Source organism: Chenopodium album, chromosome 8 (genome assembly GCF_948465745.1).
Source record: "Chenopodium album chromosome 8, dcCheAlbu1.1, whole genome shotgun sequence".
Classification (NCBI taxonomy): domain Eukaryota; kingdom Viridiplantae; phylum Streptophyta; class Magnoliopsida; order Caryophyllales; family Amaranthaceae; genus Chenopodium; species Chenopodium album.
This window is the reverse complement of record NC_137841.1, coordinates 73,958,173-73,981,242: the sequence shown is the minus strand read 5'-3', so window position 1 is coordinate 73,981,242 and position 23,070 is coordinate 73,958,173. Positions and strand designations below refer to the sequence as shown.

General features: G+C 33.5%; 3 protein-coding genes across 3 annotated transcripts; all 3 read left to right on the top strand.

The window, feature by feature from the left end:
- Positions 1 to 8,907: 8,907 nt before the first annotated feature.
- Positions 8,908 to 15,444, top strand: LOC145556639 (protein N-terminal asparagine amidohydrolase-like). Its single transcript, XM_081618290.1, has 11 exons — positions 8,908 to 9,211; positions 9,627 to 9,754; positions 10,539 to 10,721; positions 11,174 to 11,238; positions 11,327 to 11,426; positions 11,503 to 11,541; positions 11,627 to 11,809; positions 12,684 to 12,862; positions 13,061 to 13,180; positions 13,732 to 13,841; positions 15,111 to 15,444. Exons 2-11 carry the CDS (start codon positions 9,707 to 9,709, stop codon positions 15,128 to 15,130), a joined length of 1,047 nt encoding a protein of 348 aa, XP_081474416.1. The 5' UTR covers positions 8,908 to 9,211; positions 9,627 to 9,706; the 3' UTR covers positions 15,131 to 15,444.
- A 1,128-nt stretch (positions 15,445 to 16,572) lies between these two features.
- Positions 16,573 to 18,045, top strand: LOC145556638 (ras-related protein Rab2BV-like). The gene is made up of 2 exons (XM_081618289.1): positions 16,573 to 16,855; positions 17,230 to 18,045. Exons 1-2 carry the CDS (start codon positions 16,691 to 16,693, stop codon positions 17,704 to 17,706), a joined length of 642 nt encoding a protein of 213 aa, XP_081474415.1. The 5' UTR covers positions 16,573 to 16,690; the 3' UTR covers positions 17,707 to 18,045.
- A 3,527-nt stretch (positions 18,046 to 21,572) lies between these two features.
- On the top strand, positions 21,573 to 22,235 carry LOC145555497 (uncharacterized). Its single transcript, XM_081617234.1, has one exon. It carries the CDS (start codon positions 21,573 to 21,575, stop codon positions 22,233 to 22,235), a length of 663 nt encoding a protein of 220 aa, XP_081473360.1.
- Positions 22,236 to 23,070: the final 835 nt, after the last annotated feature.

Genomic DNA, 23,070 nt, shown 5'->3' with positions numbered 1-23,070 from the left:
GGCTTGTGTTGAAGCATAATGGTTTTGATGATGAGGAACTTGAACTAAAAGCAAACTCAACTAATAAAGATTCTCTAGTGTGTGATTAGTCAAGGTGCAGAATAATCTTGGTGATTGAAGAACCATCTGAATCTAAGAAGACATGAAGAAGATCTTTATTGAAGAAGTTAAACAAATCAGAGGAAGAGTTCTCTAACAAGAACTAAGTTCCCTAACAGGAACTTGAAGACTAGCAGTTAAGTTCTTTGGTGGAACTTGATATGCTTGGAGCCCAAGTAATTCATCTGATCAAAGTGCGACGCAGCAATAATAGTTAAGGTTTTATCTTAGAAATTATTGTTAATATGGTAAGTAGGTTAGTGCACGAAATTTATTAGAAACGTGATAAGTTTGCTTGGTAAATAAAATAAATATGGAAAATAATAAAAGATAGATTTTAGGAAAAGATTTTCTAAAAAGATTATTTTCTCTAAAGTCGATTTGTTAAGAAGATAAGTCCTCTTAATAAATATCTTTTTATACTTATTTTCGGAAAAGATTTTATTCCACTTGATTTGCTAAAACCGTGTTTAAAAGATAAGTTAAGTTAACATATTTATCTTTTTAGAAAACCTACTTTCTATACAAGTGTTACTTGTATAAATAGTAGAGAGAAAAATGATTTAGGTTTTTTGTGATTTTATTGATAACTTGTTATTTGGTATGATTTTAGGGTACTTTTGAACCTTGTTTTCGTGATTATTCGACATCAAAGTTCATTATTTATCCTATTTTTATACAAATTTTGCACCATCCATGCTTCACGGGTTGTTTGTGTTTTTGATGTAATGTAGCTATTTTTAGCACTATATATGGACGTGATCAAGCATGAGTGAACAAGGAGAAGGGAAAGCTTGGTTAAAGAGCAATGGAGGAAGAATGATGAGTGCCTTAAAGAGAAATGAAAAGCTTTTGAAAAGTTTTGGAAGGATTTTTGCACTAAGGTCAACTTCAACTGACCATAACTTTTGTTCTACTCAACATTTTGAAGTGATTCAAATTGGATATTAAAGTTCATCTCAAGAGCTTTCCAACGACTGGTCACATGCCTTATTCCGATGAGTAACGAAGAAGTTATGACCTTCTAAAAATAAGCTATTTTGCCAGAAAAGGGTTGCACGTCCGTGCCAATAAGTGGCACGTCCATGCAATGATGCAAGTCACTGCACGTCCGTGCCAAATGAAGCACGTCCGTGCAAGGTCAGGCAGTAGCTACTGTTCGTATTTTAACAGGTCTGCACGTCCATGCAACCTTTGGCGCGTCCGTGCCGACCTGTAGACGAGTCCGACTCTTGTTTTCTCCGTCCTTTTTATTTGGGGGTCATATAAATACTCTTCTTAGCTCATTTTGTACGGGGAGGATCTTCTTAGTGTAGTTTTAGCTTAGGTTAGGTTTTTAGAGAGAGAAACTCTCAATTTCTAGAGAGAGAAAGTGTGAAAAACTTGTTGAAAGCTTGAAATATGAAGAATTGAAGGAAGGAGACTTGAAGATTTGATTATTTCTTGCATTATCAATGAGAATTTCTTACTCTCTCTCTCTTATTTTATTGCTTTAATTACTTATTTTTGTATCTTTTCTAGTTTTATTACTTGTTTATGTTAAATTAGTGTTTGGATTCATGTTCTTAGTAGTTTACTACTTTAGTTTTGCAATTTATAATGTTTTGTGAGTAGTTTATTTACTTGGGATGGTTGAAACCATTGATGAATTCACAAATACTTGTTTGCATGTGTTGATTTAGTTAATGTGGGATGTTAATTAGTTGAGCTTAAGTGGTTTCATTGTTAGTTCTTGTAAGTGGTCATTGCAAGAACTATTTATCTAAGCTTTCTCAACGAAGGATCGAGAGATGAACTTGAGTTAGCTCCCTTATGCTTAATTGACTTGAAATGCCATGAGAATAGGAATTTCCGGTCAAGGGAATGTTTATGTCATCGTGATTATGTTTTAACACTTGTTTTATGCTTTGTAACCACGAGAGTAGGTTGTATTCATAACTCAAGTAATCCCTCTAGCTTGAGAGAGTAGTTGGGTGCCTTAGATGACTTCCCCTAATTTACCCCCAAATTGCTATGTTTTGTATGTTAAATTGTAGCTTGTGAATGACTTAATTGGTGGATACCTTCCCAAGATCCTTTTTTTTATTATTTTTTGTAGTTTTTCTTTATAAATTATAACTCAAAACCCAAAAAGACTTGACTTAGCTTATCACAAATCGATACTTGTTAGTGCTCCCCTTAGTCCTTGTGGGATCGACCCTTACTTACCCTTTCTACCCATTAGAGAGACCAAGTTAGGTTTTTATCTTTGGTAGGCTCGACGACGGCCTATCATTTATGCGTGGAGAAATCACAGTGCTTTAACTGAGTAAGTTTACCAAGCTTTTAACTTATCATATTAGTTTCGGATTTCGTGCATTGCTTACCTATCATAATAGGCGTCTTATATTTGTATTGGTTGGGTTATTTGGGTGAAATTTATAGTTTGTGTTACATACAGTTTTGTGTTAGCTTCTTGGTGAGGCTGTGAGTTTTGTACTGGGTTGGTACAGGTATTTAGTACTTTGGCAGTACGTGTAGTACTTTGGTGGTACGAGTGAATCTAAGTGTGGTGCTTAGATTGGGTAGGATAGGGTCCTATCAAGTAGCAAGTCCAGTGAGGAACTTGTGAAATAAAGGTCTGTGTCTAATAGGTTGTAACTTGGTGTTTGCCCTATTATAGTGAAGTGTTTTGTGTTTGAAATCCCTAAGGTAGGGTCGAGGTTTTACTTCCAGTTAGGCCCTGGAAGGTTTCCTCGTAAAATCTGTGTGTTTTATTAAGTTCCTATACGCATTGTTTATTTATCCGCAAAAAGTAGTCATTAGGAACTCTATACAATTCACCCCCCTCTTGTATTAATCGTCTCAACTAACAACTTGATTTAAGGAAATCGGTGCAAGTTGTATACCGGTAAATTGGTCATTTAAAGGGAAATTGGATGGTTACACCCACCCAATTAGACTCCCGGAGGGTATTAGGGACCATGGTTAACATTTAGACAATTTTTATTTCTAGGCGAAAAAAGTCAAAAAATTCCAAAATTAAAGGCTTAGGCCCTGTTTGATTCACCTTAATTTTGCTGAACTGAAATTATTTTTACTGAACTGAACTTATTTTTACTGAACTGAACTTAATTTTACTGAACTGAAATTATTTATACTGAACTTAAATTACTTTTACTGAACTGAAATTATTTTTACTGATTTTCTATTATAATTCTTGTTTAAGAAAACTGAATTTTACTCAACTGAACTTATTTTTACTGAACTAAATTATTTTTACTGAACTGAAATTAATTTTACTGAACTGAACTTATTTTTACTGAACTGAAATTATTTTTACTTAATATTATTTTTTTAAGGTGAAGAGAACAGGGCCTTAATATCCACGCTTTTTGAGAAATTTTGGAGGTTTCGGGGCCCGGTGTCTAAAAGCCTTGATATTTTAGGAGATACATCTCGGGGTCATATAATGCCGTTTGGAACCATATATGATCACTATATGTTTTATAAATGTTCGCGGCAGACTTGAGTTAATGAAATCTGTGCAAGTTGTAAACCGGTAAATTGGCCTTTTAGAAGCAAATTGGTCCACCCAATTGGACTTCCGGAGGGTATTAGAGACCATCGTAAACATTTCGGTAATTTTTATTTTCAGGCGAAAAAAAAAGTCAAAATACTCCAAAGACTTAAGATCTATGCTTTTTGAGAAATTTTGGAGATTTTGAGGCCCAGTGTCGAAAAGCCTTGAAAATTTAACGGATTTATCTCGGGGTCATATAATGCCGTTTGTAATCATATTTAATCATTATATGTTGTCATAAATGTTCGTGGTAGGCTTCAGTTAATGAAATCGATGCAAGTTGTAAACCGGTAAATTGGCCGTTTTTAAGGAAAATTGGATGGTTCCACCCATCCAATTGGACTTCCGAAGGATATTAGGGACCATGGTAAACATTTCAGCAATTTTTATTTACAGGCGAAAAAAATTTAAAAAATATCAAAATTGAAGGCTAATATCCACGTTTTTTTAGAAATTTTGAAGGTTTCGGGCCCGGTGTCGAAAAGACTTTAGATTTTAGGGAATATATCTCGGTGTCATATAATGTCGTTTGGAACCATTTATGATCATTATATGTTGTCATAAATGTTCGTGGTAGGCTTAAGTTAGTGAAATCAGTGCAAGTTGTAAATCAGTAAATTGGTCGTTTAAACGCAAATTAGATGGTTTCACCCATCAAATTGGATTCCCGAAGGTTATTAGGGATTATGGTAAACATTTCGGCAATTTTTATATTCGGGCGAAAAAAGTAAAAAAATTCCCAAATTGAAGGCATATCCACGTTTTTTTGACAAATTTTAGAGGTTTCGGACCCGATGTCGAAAATCCTTGAGATTTTAGAGAATATGTCTTGGGGTCATATAATACCGTTTGGAACCATATATGATCATTATATGTTGTCATATATGTTCGTGGTAGGCTTGAGTTAATGAAATCGGTGCAAGTTGTAAATTGGTCGTTTAAAAGCAAATTGGATGGTTCCACCCACCCAATTGGACTCCCAGAGGGTATTAGGGACCATGGTAAACATTTCGACAATTTTTATTTCCGGGCGAAAAGGTTGAAAAATTCCAAAATTGAAGTCTAATATCCACGCTTTTTGAGAAATTTTGGAGGTTTCGGGGCTTGGTGTAAAATTTTTTAGAAATTTTAGGTAATATATTTCGGGTTATTTAATGTCGTTTGGAACCATATATGATCATTATTTGTTGTCATAAATGTTCGTTGTAGGCTTGAGTTAATGAAATCGGTGCAAGTTGTAAACTGGTAACTCGGCTGTTTAAAGGCAAATTGGATGGTTGCACCTAACCAGGTGGACTCCCAGAGGGTATTAGGGACCATTTTAAACATTACGACAATTTTTATTTTCGGGCGAAAAAAAGTCAAAAAATTCCAAAATTGAAGTCTAATATCCACGCTTTTTGAGAATTTTTGTAGTTTTAAGGGTCCGGTGTCGAAAAGTCTTGAAATTCTAGGGAATACATCTCGGGGTCATATAATAACCATATATTATCATTATTTGTTGTCATAAATGTTCGTGGTTGTAATACCCCGTATTTTCATACATATTTTATAATTAATTAATTAAGAATTATTTTATAAAAGGGTATTTTAGTAATTTCATTATTTGGGGCCAAAATAATATTTGAATTTTAGCGCCAAATATAAGTATTTAATCATTTGAATAATTAATTATTTTTGGATTTCTAAATTAATAATATAGGTTTAATTATCTTTTTAAGGTCGGTCCATATTTTACTAACTATTTCAAGAGAAATATTTAATATACATTATGTATTTAACTAATTTTGATATTATCTAAAATATTTATTTATTCAATTATTTTATTATTATTGATTGTTATCACTTTAGTTTGTTAATTATTATATTTTAAATTATCCTCTAATTTTCTTCTTCATTATCTCATTTTGTTCCTATCTTTCTTCTCCCAACCATATGTATATCCATTTAAATTTTCTTATCTTTTAACCCAACTATTAATCTAGACTTAATTTGATTCAAGTACATTAACAACCCCAAAAACTTATCACATTTTCTAGTAATCATATCACACCTTAAACTCTATCTTTTCTACACCCTAGCCTATAAATACCCCTTCATACCTTTCACATTCTTCACACCAATTCTCTTCTTTTCTTCTCCTCAATTTTACACAAATCATCCCATTTATCTTTGAATCCAATTTTCGGGCACTTCTGCTCAGTTTTTGGGGTATAGACGTTTCACAAAAAGTTGTTCCTCTCGAAAAGTCCTTGAGGTTAGGATGAAGAATCACCCAATTCCGAGCTATATCAAAGGAGTTATAGCCTTTGCAAGTTCTGTCTATTATTTCCTACGCAAATCCAATTCTTCTCTTTTCCTTGGTTTTTTTTATCTTTTCTTCTTCTCTTCTCTTATTCAATTATTATTATTTTTATTATGGGGGATTTATAAAAATTATTATGAGTAGTTTTAATTATATAAATCATATTTTTATGATGTTTATGAGAAATTAATTAAAAGTTTCATGTACATATAGTTGGTGGTTTTTAATTATTTGTTAACCTTATATTGATTAAAGTTATATTTATTTGTAGGGTGTGTTCGACCAAGATTCTTGAGGTTCTTTTGGTGTGTATAGCTAAGCAAGGATCAAGGTACGTTAGGTGGCTAGATATGAAAGTGATTGGTTTGAATAACATGTTTTATTTGATTTGATTGGTGATTGAATTAAATTGATTTGAATTATGATTTTGAAATAAATCATGTTTGGAGGTATTGATAAAAGTATTTTGGTTTTTAAATCATGTTTTAAATGGTTTGAATTACTTATCGTGTTTAAATAAATGATTTGATTTTTAAAAGGTTTGTTGAATTAAATAAAAGGTTTCTCAAGGAAGAGTTATTGATTTTGGAAAGCTATTAATATGAGATTTTATTCTCAAGTATTTATTTAAAATGTTTTGATTTTGAAAGTATGTGGACTTATCAAAAAGGAGTTTGAATTATATTGGATTTGTTGGATCTTAAAAGAATTTATTGAACCATTGAATTATTATTATTATTAATGCTTTATAAGCAGGTTGGTAATCCCACTATGCAGATTTGGTTTATTGATAAGGCCTTGGACTTTGTATGATCGGGTCTTTCCTCAAGAATAGCCTTGTAATATAAGGAGACTAGCTTGGGGGTGTGCACACTTGGGTGAGGAATTGGATTTAAAGAAAATGGTTCAAAAAGGAATTGGTTTATCAATTATTTTGAATGTTGAATCATTGGAATTGGTTTTGAATCATGAGTTTTGGAATTAGTGGATTATTTATTGGAATCGATTTTAAAAGCATGTTTGCAAATAAATTGAGTTTACATTATCTTGCACTTATCGTACTTAGCATATTTTGCTAATTTGTATTTCCTATTTGTTTTGGTTCGCCCTGTTTACCGTAATGGTAAGCAGTGTTGACTATTTTCAGGTGGAGTCATGAATGAGCATATGGGAGTCTCGGGATTTGCTTCACCTAGTTTAGGAATGTTGGTCTTGTCTTTATTTAGAGTACTCATAACAATGTTACTATTTTCATAAGTATTAATAAAAGAAAGTTGAGTTTCCGCTGCAAGTTTTTGTTATTGAGTTAAGTATTTTGAGTAGCCTTGCGTAATCACGCGGCGGTAATACGCCCAAGTCTATCTCTACGGTATAATTATACGTATTATACTGGTATTTCCGTAGAGGGAGATTTGGGGGTGTTACAGTGGTAGGCTTGAATTAATGAAATCGGTGCAATTTGTAAACCGGTAAATTGGTCTTCTAAAGACAAATTGGATGGTTCCACCCACCCAATTGGACTCCCGGAGGGTATTAGGGATCATGGTAAAAATTTCGGCAATTTTTATATTCGGGCAAAAAATAGTCAAAAAATTCCAAAATTGAAGGCTAATATCCACGCTTTTTAAGAAATTTCGATTTTTTCGGGGCCCAGTGTCAAAAAGCATTGAGATTTTAGGGGATACATTTCGGGGTCATAAAATGGCGTTTGGAACCATATATGATCATTATATGTTATCATAAATGTTCGTGGTAGGCTTAAGTTAATGAAATCGATGCAAGTTGTAAACTGGTAAATTGGTCGGTTAAAGGCAAATTGGATGGTTCCACCCAGCCAATTGGACTCCCGGAGGATATTAGGGACCATGGTAAACATTTCGAAATTTTTTATTTTCGGGTGAAAAAAAATCAATAAATTCCAAAATTGAAAGCTAATATCCACGCTTTTTGAGAAATTTTGGAGGTTTCGGGTAGAGCTGTCAATTCGGGTAAACGGGTCGGGTTTAGGTCGGTAAGAGTGGGTCGGGTCAATTCGGATTAATTCCATAACATATGCGGGTCGAGTTTGGGTTGGGTCATGCTTGAGTCGGGTCACGTCGGGTCATACTTCTTATCGGGTTTGGGTCGGGTTTAGGTCGGGTTAATAACAGGTCGGGTGAATAATAGGTCGAGTCGAGTTTAATTCGAGTTTTCACGGGTTAAAACGGATTAGGGTAATTCTCGGGTTCGAGTCGGGTTCGGTTCAAATCAATAATTTGCGGGTTAGAATAAGGTCGGGTCATTCTCTGGTTTGAGTCGGGTTCGTTTCAAGTCAATAATTTGCGGGTTATAATCTGGTCGAGTCATTTGTGTTATATTTAAGTGACCTTCAGCCTATGCTTAACTCTAGGGTCAAGTAAGAACATCCGTTACACGCTTGGATGGATTTACCTCACCAGTTCTTGAATCTTACATATTCTTAGTTTCTTACTATGCTTTACAATTTGCAAATGAGCTTTATATATATATATATATATATATATATATATATATATATATATATATATTTTAAAGGGTTTACCTTGCTTAAGATTTCATTTCAATTTTGAAAGCTATGTACACCATACATTGAAAATGATCAATACTAGTTACAAAATCTCTAAAATATGACTTTAAAATTAAAATACTACGTAGATTAGTTTACTACGGCTATAATGGTTAAAGAATTTGTCAAATATCAGACTCGCGATCTCACTAACTCTATTAATTGATTACTATACTCTCTTTCCAAGTTCTTTAAATATTCCTTAATTTCACATTTTGCACTATTCAAGTGCTTTAATTTGTCCTTAAAAAAAAGTTTTAATTTGTTATTGAGTGACTTGAGTCATTGATCTTGTTGTAAATTGAAATTCTTGTAAAAACTTGTAAATGTCTAACTATCTTAGTTTAATTGGGTTGACTAAAGTTAGGCTTCAAACGTTCAAACAAAAACCCATGTTTCGTGAAAACGCCAGACTGCCAATTGCTCTTCCGGTGACTCTCAGAATCCCTAAACCATTGACCACGACGTCGCACCACCGGTCCACCACCGTATTCTCGCCGGAATTCAGTCAATTGTAAGCTGCTCTTCTCTTTCTTCCTTTTCCGTTTTTCGTGATCGGCGTCGCTTCGGCTCCCTGACGGTTGACCTAGCATTCTCAACCGCCGGAACCCTATCGACGGTTGTACAATCATCAGTGCGACGCTTTCATTTGCCATTATTGGTGAGCTTGCTTCTCTTTTACTCTCTCCTTTAGCGCTTTCTTAGAAACTAGACTAGTCTAGTCGTAATTGATCAAATTGGGGTAATTTTAGTTACATTCTTTTGATTTTCCTATTTTGATTATGAAAGAGTAGAATTGCTGAATACATTTCGCTCTTAATTTTCATTTATTTGAACTTAACCCAACTTATTTTGATTGTAAATTGAATATGAATGGATTTTTCCTGAAATAAGTGTAAATAGATTGTGCACAACATACTGATAGCCTAAGAGAGGCTTTGATTTTGCTTCTCATTAGGTTTAGACCAGTGAAACGTTTCAATATCCTTTGTAATGGTATTTGATCATGTATCTGACCCCATTTTTGGGATTAAGGCTTTGATTGTTGTCGTAAATGGGATTTGTTCATTTTGCAGGTGCCTCTTGACCCCATACTTTCAGCCTTCATTTCACCTTTATTTGAGTTCTGCTGCAGTTGAGCAGCTATTTAGCAATAATGATATTTGTTGGCGGGGTTTTGTTTGACCGCAATTCCACCAATCAGGTACCTTATGTGTGATGATCTTGCTATAATACATGGTTAGCAAATGTACAATACATCATCATTCTTTTTCGTGTTCAGATGTTAGTGCTTAGAGTGACAAAATGAAAGATAAACTGTTTTACACACGAAAGCATGGTAGGGTGGGGAAGGTTGGGAACTCAGGGTTCTAGAAACATGGATCATTGTCTAGAAAATATCAATTCTACTGCAGAAACTAAATATTTTTGGTAAAATTGATGTGCCTTAATTTTAGAAACTGCTTCATTTTTTTTCTCCTTCATATCTCCTCGTCATTTTGGGGGAAAATAGAGCAGTTATTGATGTTGAGCTATTACTTTTTCTATGTTGGTTTGGGGTATAATAGTTAACTATGTGATACTGTTTCAAAACCATTGTAAATTCACTTGTGAGTGTCCCACATTGGAGAATGAGGAGAGATGATTCTACTTTGTAAAGTAGAGGAGTTACTTCAACTATTACCAATTGGTTTTAGTATGGAACCTCTTTTGGCCTTGTTTGTGAATCAGACTCTCCTCCTCATTGTTCGGGTTGCGCAGACCCATTTCATGTTATCTCAAAATTTAATAGTTATTGTCCTCCACGGAGGTCATTGTTATGCTATTCTACTTATATATTTCTATGGAGATAGTGTCCCATCTTCTAATAGTCTTATGTTTACTTTATCTTTTCCTAAATAATATTATCTGTAATATTCATGTCATTCTATTAGCTAGATTATATGGCTTTTCTCATAGTGTTCTTGAAAATTTCATATATTTGATAGGGAAATTGTGATCTTGTTGCTCTGATGACGCACCCTGTTCTTGTCTCTGCTTCACTCTCTTTCAAAGCAATCCCCGAGAAGAAGTTTTCGACTTCTGATACATCTTCAGATGAACTCACGAAGAGCAAGCATGTTTATTTGTTTCAAAGAGAATATGCTACAGTGGACCCTATGCTTGTGGATGTAGGTTAACATAATACTTTACTTTGAGTCAGATATTTAAACATGTATTTATAAAATTAATTCAGTTTTTGCTCTTTTTCCTTTTTCTTCTTCTTTATGCGACTATGAATGGGTATTTTCATGTAAATTGCATTTGTTATTAGATAGCATAATTTTACTGGATCTAGATAACTGGGATTAGTAAAGTGGTATCATAAAAATTGTGAAGAGGCTTAAGACTCTAAATGGGTTGCTTATGAAGGAAATGTCGTATTAGTTTGCAACTGTGTAGACTTCCCTATGGAAATAGAGCTGTAAAGGTGGTAGTGATGGCCATTTATATCATTTTATGTAAAACTCTCAATTATGCTTTATTAACGCTAGTACATCCATCTATGGTTTTCCATTGTCTGCTAACTCTGCTTAACTTAAATTTATTATGTTTCGTTGCTTTATTTTATCTTCAACAAAAGTTTATTGGCACGGACGAAGCGACTACTTGTGTGGGCATTGTAATTAGGAACCGGAACAATGGAATGTAAGTTCCATTGGTTTAAGGTTCAGCTAACACGGAATTCTCTTAGATAGCTAGATTCTGTTTATCTTATTTACTTGGCCCTCTTCAGGACTTCAGTTGCTCACTTGGATTCTCCAGAGATTGTAGACCTTGGCCTGTCTCAAATGCTGTCAAAATTAGGAGATTGTGGACATGATACTGAGCTGGATGTAAGTTTAGTGTTTAGTTTACCTTTATGTATTCTAACTTACACAAGTTTTGACAGTTTTAAGGCACATTTTGCAGGTGCATCTTATTGGAGGGTTTGAAGATAACATAGATAAAGTCTGAGTAACTTCTTAACTCTTTTGTTGTTTTCTCTCTATCCAGCTCAAAAATGATTATATTTTTGTAATTTTTTTTAATGCAGCATACTGAACAAACTGGAGACAGTTCAGAGCAGAAGGACCATTCTTTTCCCCTGTGTGCAAAAATTATTGAAGCCTTGGGAAAGAGTGTGGTAAAGTTTCATATCCAAACTCTATTTGTTCTTGGCCACAATACCAGAAAAGATACTGCCGGGAATGCACTTCCGATATTCAGCGGTGTGCTGGTGAGCAATGAGACTTTAAATTGTTTTGGTTTATCCTCTATATATTTCATGATTGCATCACAAATTCCGAATTGCAAATCAAATTTAAATTACCACTAGTGCAAAATTTAGAGATGTACTTCCTCTTTTTCAATATAGTTGCAACGTTGTGTTGTTGTGACTTTTTCACTTTGTCTAAACACAACTTTGAGTCTTTGACTATAAGTTTTTGTATATATTTTGAAAATACACGTTAAAACTAATCCAACAATATTTTACATATTAGTATTAAAATTGTATATATAAGTAAAAAACTGTAATCAAAGTTGATAAATGAATAGTGTAGTAAGTTAAAAAAAATGCATGTAATGTGAAATGGAGGCAAAATGTACCTAATACCTATGTACTCTGTATTAAGGAGTTAATATTATTTTGAAAATTTGTGTTTTGAGAATCTAATATTTTAATTTAGTAAGGCATGGATTTGCAAATTTATGTTTAGCTTTGCAAACCAGAATATTGGTACCTAAAATTCTTAATTAGGCTTCACAGGCTATTAAAATCTAATTAAAGCTCCAAGTGTGATGAGGTTTCATATCCAACCTTTATTTGTCCTTAGCCACAATACTAACAAGGAATGCACTTCGATAATTGGCGGCATCCTGGTGAGCAATGAACCTTCACATTGATTTGGTTCATCCGCTGGTGAGCAATTAGCCACTACTCATGAAGTCATGATTTTGTGCTATGTGTCCCACGATAGAATATCAATTCCTATCGGTATCCATATTGCCTGCTTTCAATATGATTAAGTAGGTTGGATGTACCTCAAAATAGCTTAAATAATATGCATTTAGAATGCTTTGTTTTGATCTCATAATCTATTTCATTTCAGGTAGAAACTAGAACAGGAAATATCATCCCAGCCACATTTGACCAGACCACAAGATGCCCAGATGAAATTGTTAGGAGAATCCGCATCTCTGGTTCTTTTATGGACGCTCGTTGGAGAAATAAGTTACTTGAGACATATGACACTCAAACTGACCGGTTCATAATTGCCCCATGCACTTGGTAAAAGTTTTTTGTTGCTATTCTATCTGCTAGTGGCCATCCAAGATTTTCCTTAAGATTAAGATTACTTATATGCCTTAAAGTTATTATGGCTTCTTATATGTAGGTTTATTGTCTATTAGTATATTTAATGCTCTCAATTCTTTTTAGGCTCATTGCTGTTTTCTGATGTGGATCATGTGATTACGACTGTTGCAGGAGTTCACGCCTTGTACGTATGGCTTTTTTCCTACAGCAGTTACCTGATTCAGAAGTTCTTCGTACTTGTTCTACTTCACCTTTTGCTGAGGCCCCAGATTTTGTGCATAATCAAAGAAGGTTTGAGTTGTCTAGACACGTGTCATCAGCAGTTTCTTTTAAATTTCACATTTGTATGTGCTTTCTCACTCCCTTTCTGTCAATGATCACTGATCAGCAGATGAAAAGGTGATAATGTGATACGAACGGTGCTTGAATATGTAAAACAGATGGCAGATGCATTGCTGTAGTCTAGTAGAGTTGAATTTTTGGCTATCTAGAGATGGGATTATCTCTTGGAAGTAGAAAATTGATCCGATATTTTTGTTCTACTGGTGTTCATAAATCATCACTCTTCCTTTTCTTGCTCTTACTGATATTTTTGACGTAGACTTTCGGCCTCTCTCGTGGTCAACCTGTTTTAGTAAAGTTTATTTACAAATTACATCTTAATTTCCTTGGTGAAAAATTTCTCCTATTACTCTATTGTTGAATCTTCATTGGGTTTTGGTTAGTATTATACAGTCATCTAGATCAGTTAAGCTTAAGCATGCCTGAACTTCTGTCTAAGCTCTTAATTCTACTGTTTGATGTTCCAATATTTATTTCAACTCCCTTTGTGTTACCATCAGGCAGTGGGATTATTTGATTCAACATCCAAATTGGAAGGAAACTTTTCAAATGGGAGAACCACGCGTATTTACAAGGAGTACTAGTGGAGGATGGATAATGTTTGAGCAAGGTAGTGATTTTCTTCCTCATCTACTTCAGTTCCCCCCCCCCCCCCCCCTCCACCCCAATTTAATTTTTTTTTTTATTTTTTTTTTTTTTATTTTTTTTTTTAGGATGAAAGTCTGCTATTATGCTGAAAAGGCATCTCATTTGAGTTAGGATTTATGTGTGTGTGTGTGTGTTTTCCTTTCTTCCCTATATGTGTTTGCAATTGGAAGAAATCAAGAAATTAGATGCATATGATTAGTATTCATGAAATGTAGTGTTGTTTTTCTGTGCTCTGGTTTGTATTTATAGCATACTCCAACAGTCCAATTTACTCCTTGATAACTTTCCAGTCCAATAGTCCAATTGTTGAGCAGCAGACCAAGTTAGATTTGTCTGTGATAGAATATATAAACTGATCTTAGGCTTCAACCATCAACTTAAGATTTTGGCTGAGTTGGTTTTCTATGGAACTAGGAGTTAGCGTGACATTAAGGTCACGGGTTCAAATCTCATCAACCCCTCCTTTCAACGTGTTGGGTATGGAGAGTTGCATCCACATTATAAGCCCAATGGGTGTGAGGGAGCTTGATATAATTTTGTTAGTGATTATGATGTGAAATAATTTTGTTGCAATTTTCATGTCAGATGAATGACTGTTGGGTGCTTATCCAGACTTTATAGGATTTTCAGCTAAACTAGATGTCTAATGAGAGGGTTAGTCATTGAGCATTAATTTTCTCATTTACATCAAATACTGGGATCAACTCTTGTTCGGACTCTATTACCTAAATTTTCTAGTTTGATGTCTTTGATTGTAATATCGTAGCTTTGTCTTAAATGTCTGCAATCTTAGCCTCTTAGTTAATGTAACTTGGATATCTAGTAAAGCTTGCTTCTATTTGAACAAGTCCTAAGAGATAATGTCTAGCATTACATGATGCTATCTGTCTTGATGGCAGAGCCTTTTTCCCTTGCTTTACTGTTTAAGATATGAAGTATTTAGTTTTGTTGAGTAGTCTCTTCTATGGCTCTATCTATAATTGAGTGGTAAATTTCAACATCTTCCCATTCTGTTGGTCTCCTAGATATGCTTTTGCACATCAGCATTATTTTCTGATGTTTTTGTCTAGTTTCCGCCACTGTATGTTCATCTGCTAAATAATTTTCTCATGTCCGATTTTAGTTTTTATTGGTTAACTCGTGTTTCTGGTATAAAATCTTCTCAATATCTAAAGCATATTTCTATTTCCTTTGATGCGATGTTGAAGTGATTTTTTATGCAATATTTCAGCACACGTGGCAGCCGACTAATGTTTTCGATCTGTGCTAACATAGATTGTCTTTGACAAGTTGAGCGATTATATTCCAACATTGTTGATTTGACTCATTTGACAACGTTGTGGCTCTTGAAGTTTGCCTGCCTTTTTCTGTATCGAATGCTGCACACTGTGAGTGAGTGAGGACTTTTACAAATAAATCCAATACGATGTCTGTCCATTTAAACTTTTAAACCAACTATGTGTAAAGTTAGCATACCATCGTATGATCATAAATATATGTGGGTAAAGTTTTTTACAAGTACTGTAGTACACTGTTAGGAAAATATTGTACTGTTGAGATGCTTCATTTCTTTTTCTCAATTTGCAACACTTCTAGTTTTGCACCTTAATTTTATTTTATTTTTTATAATTTTTTTAAGAAAATTTTACTTTTGAAGAGCCTATTATGTACACCCGGGTGTATTGTACACTTGGGGTCTTTTGCTTATTCAATCAACAAATGCCTAAAAATATTATTTGCTCATTTGTTGATTAAATGAGCAAAGACCCCGGGTGTAAATACACCCGGGTGTATATAACAAATTCTACTACTTTTGAACGATTTACATATAGTACTACTATAGTAGTAAAGTACTATTACTACTTCTTTTGTGTTTTATTATTTTTTTTTTTTAAAAAAAAAAGCAGACACACACACACATATGTGTAAAATCTTAATGATTCATTTAATGTATATTTACACGACATCAACATTGATAATACTACATCCGTTTCTGTAAGTTCGACTCACTTATTCATGTAGACAAAATAAAATAAGTTTGACCGCAGTTTATGACTTATATAATAGAAAAAAAAAAAAAGCATGTGAAATCTTATTAAAATCATCTTATTATAAAATTTTCAAATATGAACTTTTTGTAATTTTTACTTATATATAGCCAAAGATATTCACGGTTAAAGATATTTTATAATGTTACCAGTTGAATTTATTATATATTGACAAGTATAAAAAAAATAAAATAAATTGTAATAACTATATAAAAATGAAGGACTCTGTATTATAATTATTTTTCAGTATTTTAGGTTTGAAGATATATTATTTGTCAAACTTGGAGGGTGTAGATTCAAATTTTCATGTTTTTTTTTTTTTTAATGTATATTCATATAGTTAAGAAAATATTGAAGAATGTATTAGTTTAACTTATCAAAATAACTAGCATGTTACAAGGACTAAATGACTAATTAGTCAATATATATATACCTTCCTTATCTTTCATGCTAGGAATAAATAGATTGTCTAATTTCTTTTGCCGCCAACAATGCTCTCATATGATCCCTTAATTCATTTGCCAATTTATTCACTTCATTGTAATTTTCTTTTTTATTGAGTGATTTATGTGCAAATCATTTCTTCAACCCTCAAAATTTTAAGGCTCCTAAATTAGATAAGTTCAAAAAAACGTTATGAGTTGTATAAGTGTTATTTACCCTCCATTTTATTCTTCTTTTTCTCCAAAGAAAATATCTTAAACATGTATATTTGATCAAATAGATATATTGTTTTATTGAAAGTTACTTATTTTTATAATCAATGGCTTATAAAGTTGATCATGAATATGATTATCTATTCAAGATTGTCTTGATTGGAGATTCAGGTGTTGGTAAATCCAATATTCTGTCAAGATTTACCAGAAATGAGTTTTGCTTGGAATCCAAGTCAACAATTGGAGTTGAATTTGCTACAAGAACGTTACAGGTGAGTTTATCAAATGTTTCACGCAATATTTTATGTAATCAAATCATTTATCTTTTCGTCAATTTATGTACTACCTCCGTTACAGGTTATGTGCAACGATTAGACATTTTTCCTCTCTACTTTATGTCAAATCGTTGCGCATAACCTGTAACGGAGGTAGTATAAGTATATCGTTATTGCATGCCATATATATCGGTGTATGGGTATATAAGGGATATTACGTTTAAGGGTATATCAGTATATGAAATACCTTTAAACTATGCGTGTACTTATTGTCATATAATGTTAATCACGGTTTGTACATAAAAATCTAGACAATTAAAATAAAACTACCCTGTGTAAAATTGAAGGTATAATTACTAGTGTAAGTGCAGATAGAAGGCAAAGTGGTGAAAGCACAAATATGGGACACAGCAGGGCAAGAAAGGTACAGAGCCATAACAAGTGCATACTACAGGGGAGCTGTAGGAGCCCTGTTAGTGTACGACTTAACCAAGAAGCAAAGCTTCGACAACGTTAACCGGTGGCTTCATGAGCTACGTGACCACGCAGATTCCAACATCGTCATAATGTTAGTTGGCAACAAGTCCGATCTTAAGCATCTGAGGGGGGTTTCCGAGCAGGAAGGGCAGTTCTTAGCCGAGAGGGAAGAACTCGTTTTCCTCGAAACATCTGCCTTAGACTCAACCAATGTTGAGAAGGCTTTTCAAACAATTCTCTTAGATATTTACCAAGTTATTAGCAAGAAATCTTTAGCTGCTCAACAAGCTTCTGGTTCTTTACCTCAAGGCACCAACATTAATGTTGGGGTTAATAATAATTTTAACAAGAAACCATGTTGTTCCAATTGATACATATTTTTTTTTTTTTCACTTACTTTTTCTGTTATTTTTTTCTCTCTTATGATGTAATTTTATTTTTCAGGAGGGTGTTGAGTGAAAATTGTTGTAAGGGAAGGAATTGAAAGGAACTTTATTAGTACCACTAAGACATAGTAGTGTTGCTTGATAGTGATAACTTGTACAAGAATACATAACCAATTTGTTGCTTGAATTTGTTGTAAGCTACAAATTAAAGTATTTGCTGTGCTATTCCCTTTGTCTTTTATATTTTCTCGTTTTCTATTCATGTGATCAAACTTAATTTTTTTTTTTTACATATTTTGTTATTTATATATAAGAAAAACATTTATCATATACTACGTAGGATAATTTGTTATATCTTCATAAGATTGACTTTCTATATTTTTTAACAATTCAAAAATAAAGTTTTTGATAGAATACATAACCGATTATGGAATTCAACGAACTACCAACTTAAGTTTTTAGTTGAGATGATCTAACGTGTCAAGAAGTCATTAGTTCAAATCTCATCCCCTCTTTTTGAGTGGAATCAAACTACACAAAATGCAAATGAGATGATTTGTAAAGACAAAGCGAGTAAACTTTAAAATAAAGTAGGGAATAAAAAATATGAATACTCTACAGTTCACCATACGCAATTTTTTATATGTAGTTGGCCACACCGTGTGGCCGGCGTTACTTGTAAAAGGTTACTCGTTTGGTCAGGGGTTATTTGTAGGGGGTTACTTGTAAGGGGTGTTACTCATTTGGTCAGGGGTTACTTGTAGGGGGCAATTCGTTTGGTCAGGGGTTACTTGTAGGAGTTACTTATTCTGGGGTTATTTGTTTGGTCAGGAGTTACTTGTTTAGTCAAGGGAAAATTATAGGGATTACTTAATTAGGTGTTATTTACTCAAGGGTTACTCGGTCCATCAGGGGTTACTCTCACACGGAAATCGTGCTAAGCAACTGAGTAGTAACCCCTGAATAAGTAACTCATACAAGTAACGCCTACAAATAACCCCTGAATAAGTAACTCATACAAGTAACACCGTACCCTACAAATAACTCCTGGATAAGAGTAACCCATGAATAAATAACCCTTACATGCTAATAACCCCTGCACTTTGAAAAGTTGCTGTTTTGGATAATAACCACAAGTAGAAACTGTGAGCATGGGCTATCTAGGCCCCTCGAATCAATCTTACAGTAGTATTCCTAGCAGAAACCTATCTAGCCGTTGGTAACTCGCATATTCACAAAAACAATCTGTTTCATCGAATCCATTTTGGAGACAACGCGGTTCAATTGTTACACCATTAATATTCTGAGGGTTTTATTTATTTATTTTTTTCAGGTAAAGAAATGAAATTCCTTAGAATTTTTAGTACGATGATTTTAAACCAACGTAACTTAAGGATTTTATAAGAAGGTAGAAATTGTAATATTAGAATAATTAAGCATTAAATCACAAATTAAATAAGAGTTTTTTTTTTTTTTTTGGTTCATAATGTTCAAGATACAATTAATGTACAGTAGCATGTTGATACACTACTTGAACTTTAACTTAAACTTACCTTGAATGATTTTAGCATTATTGTACGTACAGTATGTAGCATGTTCAAACCTATTTTATTCCATATTATTGGCCTTATAGTATAATAACTTCTTTTAGAAACGAACAAACAATTATATTGTGTGACCACATTATGTCACTGTGAGTGGAGGAAAAAGCGATGAAGATCGATGAATTCCCAAAGATGCCATTAAACTGATCGAATAAAGCTATCTTGGCATGCTTTTCAGTAACATATAAGCTAATTTACTTTTCGTTTCAACTTATAAACTTATACCATGTTAAAGAACCAACCCAACCAAAAGCTTAAACTAATAGTTGTGGCCCAGCAATATGTTTTATACTCTATCAAAATTGACCCTGTTCTTTTATAAACTTATACCATATTAAAGGATCAACTCAACCAAAAGGTTAAGCTAATGGGCGAGATCCAGCAATATGTTTTGTACTCTATCAAAATTGACTTGTTCTTTTTGAGAATAATTGGTAATTTTTATTTTGACCTAGCTTCTACGTAAATCACATCTAAAATATTTTGAACAACATATCTTGTTTATACCTTTTTAACCAAATAAAATTTTAGCTTCTTTCAAATTTTAGTTACCATTGCAACACTACTTGAAATTTTGGCATTTGATTGATGCTGATGTCTCTACATGTTAGCAATGACGTAAATATGTTTTTGTAAAACTTCTTTTGGCATGGTATATAGAATGACTTTCCCATGTTAACTATTGTGTATGTCGTGGCTCATGCTCTAATGTATTTACTCATTATCTAATTATCCTAACTAAATATGTCGTAGTACTTTAATTATTTGTCCGTCAATATTAATTTTCACATTACTATTTGAAATAATACTATCGACATGACCCATTGTCATAGTTTTGTGATCATATTCCTTGAGATCAGAATAATAAATTAGCTTCTTTGGATTAACACGAATCCATTCAAGGGTAGGTTAATTAATATACATACTAGCTTAGCTTAGTACCACAAATAAGAAATAATTTAGTATCACTAGTGGTTTAGAAATATTCAACTGCCAGACCCCTCATTCCATTTGATTCAGAATTCATGATCACATCTCAATTAAGTAGTGATCACCATTAACTAGGAGTAATAATTATTTGCCTATCTTTACAAAAAAAAATCATTAATTCTCCAATTAGCAACCAATAATTTATCAATTTGGTATAATGCTTAGTACACGATCGACATAACGTATCTAATTTTCAACCGCATAATATGGATTAAAAACGGGTTTAGACAGAATATATCATCTTGTTTAATTGTAAAAAGTAAAGCTAAAAAAGCATCTAGAAAAGCATGATATATAAATAGTTATAACCATATAATATGGGTAGAATATATGCTGATTTCTGGAATACTAAAGCAAACGGTACAAAAGGGTTTATATAGGAGGTTAAATGTTACACATGCAAATTAAAGCAAAATGAAGGAATATGTTTTTTTTTTTTTTTTTTTTTTTTCCTTTTGACAGTAGGATTTACAAGAATTTATATTGAAATTCAAAGTAAATAAAAATAAATAAAGTAATAAAGACCAATGATTGGATAATGCATGGAATCATATATATATATATATATATATACATATTGGATTATATGTGACATTAGCAAATTATTCTAATTCTTGCTTATCAAATCAAGGATAATTTAGAAGAGGATTAAGGTTAGGATATGCAAAAGGACTTAATAAGTTTATACGGGGAGCAGTAGATTATATTACATTTTAACGTTTAGGAGGATTTGATAAATACATCTATTGTTTCTTTTTTAGGGGGGGGGGGGGGGGGTTGTGTGTTAGAAAGGCATAAAGAGTGATCGACATGAATGAGATTTGTTATTAGGTCATAATAGATATGATGAAATAGAGAGTAGGAATCAAGCCTTAATATTGTTTGTCTGCTAGTGTTGCAGGACAGTTTTTCCTCTTTTGTCTTTTGTTGCATGAGCTGTAAGTTTTCTAGTGGTTGTTCACTAGGGTTGTGTAGTAGGGTGTCATATATAAGGCACAGAAATTATTGTAGCAGTCATTCAGAAACAATCACACAAAAATGACTAAATGAAAAGATCCTGCTCTTATCATATTTGCTGATGCTGCTATTCTTTTTTTGCTAAAAATCGTGCCTTTATGTTTCTCATCATGGTATCAGAGCAACAGGTCAGTAAATTAACAGCATTCATATAGAAAAGTTTAAAGTTTTATTCTTTAATGTTTAAAACTGTAGATTCGTAGGAGAAACATATAAAGGTGATATCTTTATTATTAAAATATGTCGACTGTAATAGAGACCAACAACCCTCTGTATTTGCACCCCTCTGATGGAAGCAATTCTATCAGCATAGAAAAGCTAGAAGGAGCAAGTAATTACAGGTCTTGGAAAAGATCAATGGAAATCAGTTTAGGATCCAAAAGGAAGTATGGTTTTGTGACTGGAACTGTAGGAAGAGATCTGAGTGATCGAATAAAACAAGAAGCATGGGATACTTGTAATAATATGATAATAGCCTGGATATTGGGAAATGTATCAGATTCTATTAAGAAGTCTATCATGTTTATTAGCAACTGCTCTCAGATCTGGAGACAGCTTGAGCAAAGATATGCTATTGCAAATGGTTCAAGGAAGTATCAATTGAGCAAAGAAATATATGAAACAAAGCAGTCAGGTAAAAGTGTGACTGACTACTACACAGATTTAAAGATTCTGTGGGAGGAGCTAGAGAGCATGACAAGTCTACCCCCCATTACCACCACTAATGCAGAAATTACTGCATTTCTCACTGCACTGAATCAACATCAGGATGAGCAGAAGATGTTTCAGTTCTTGAATGGATTGGATGAAAGTTACAGTCAACAGAGAAGTCATTTACTCATGCAAACACCTTTGCCTAGTGTTGATTCGGCATGTAACACTCTGTATCAGGAGGAGAATTAGAGAACAGTGTTGAAAAATGTGAAAGAAGAAGCAGAACCCCTGGCAATGTTCAGCAAAGGAAGCAATGAAGCAATGATAGGAGAAGTATCTTGCACACACTGTGGCAAGATTGGTCATCTCAGGGAGAAGTGCTGGTATCTAAAGGGATTTCCAAATGGACATCCAAAAGCTCAAAAGTAATCTAGAGTGAGCTACACCAAAGGTGGCTTCACTGGTGGATACAGAGGTGGAAGAGGAAATACAGGAGGAGGTAGAGCAGGAAGAGGTGGAAGAACTGCTGCGAATGTGCAAACAGAAACAAGTAGTACAAGCAGTAACTCATCTTCTCTGCCATTTAATGCAAGTCAACTAGAGCAACTGGTAAAAATGTGGCCAAGTATGGGAAAATCTGCTGGAACAGGACAGGAAGAAGACAATCTTGACTTCACATATGCAGGGATGGTGAGCTGTCATTTTGCCAATGCAGCAAGTACAGCTTGGATCATTGATTCAGGAGCATCAGATCATATGACAGGCAACTTGAAAGTGCTTGAAAATGCTGAGAAATGCAGAAGTGAAGAAAAAATTAATCTCCCAACAGGTCACACATCTGGAATCACTCACAAAGGATGTGTGAGCCTAAAGAATGGGATAAAACTCAAAGAAGTCTTGTATGTACCTGTTTTCAAGCATAGTCTGTTGTCTGTACAGAAGTTGGTGGAGAATGAGTCATGCATAGTAGACTTTCATGCTCAGTACTGTGTGATACAAGACAAGAAAAGTGGAGAAATTAGAGGGATAGGTAAGGCTGAGAATGGTCTGTACTATCTCATAAATGAATCAATGAAGACTGTGA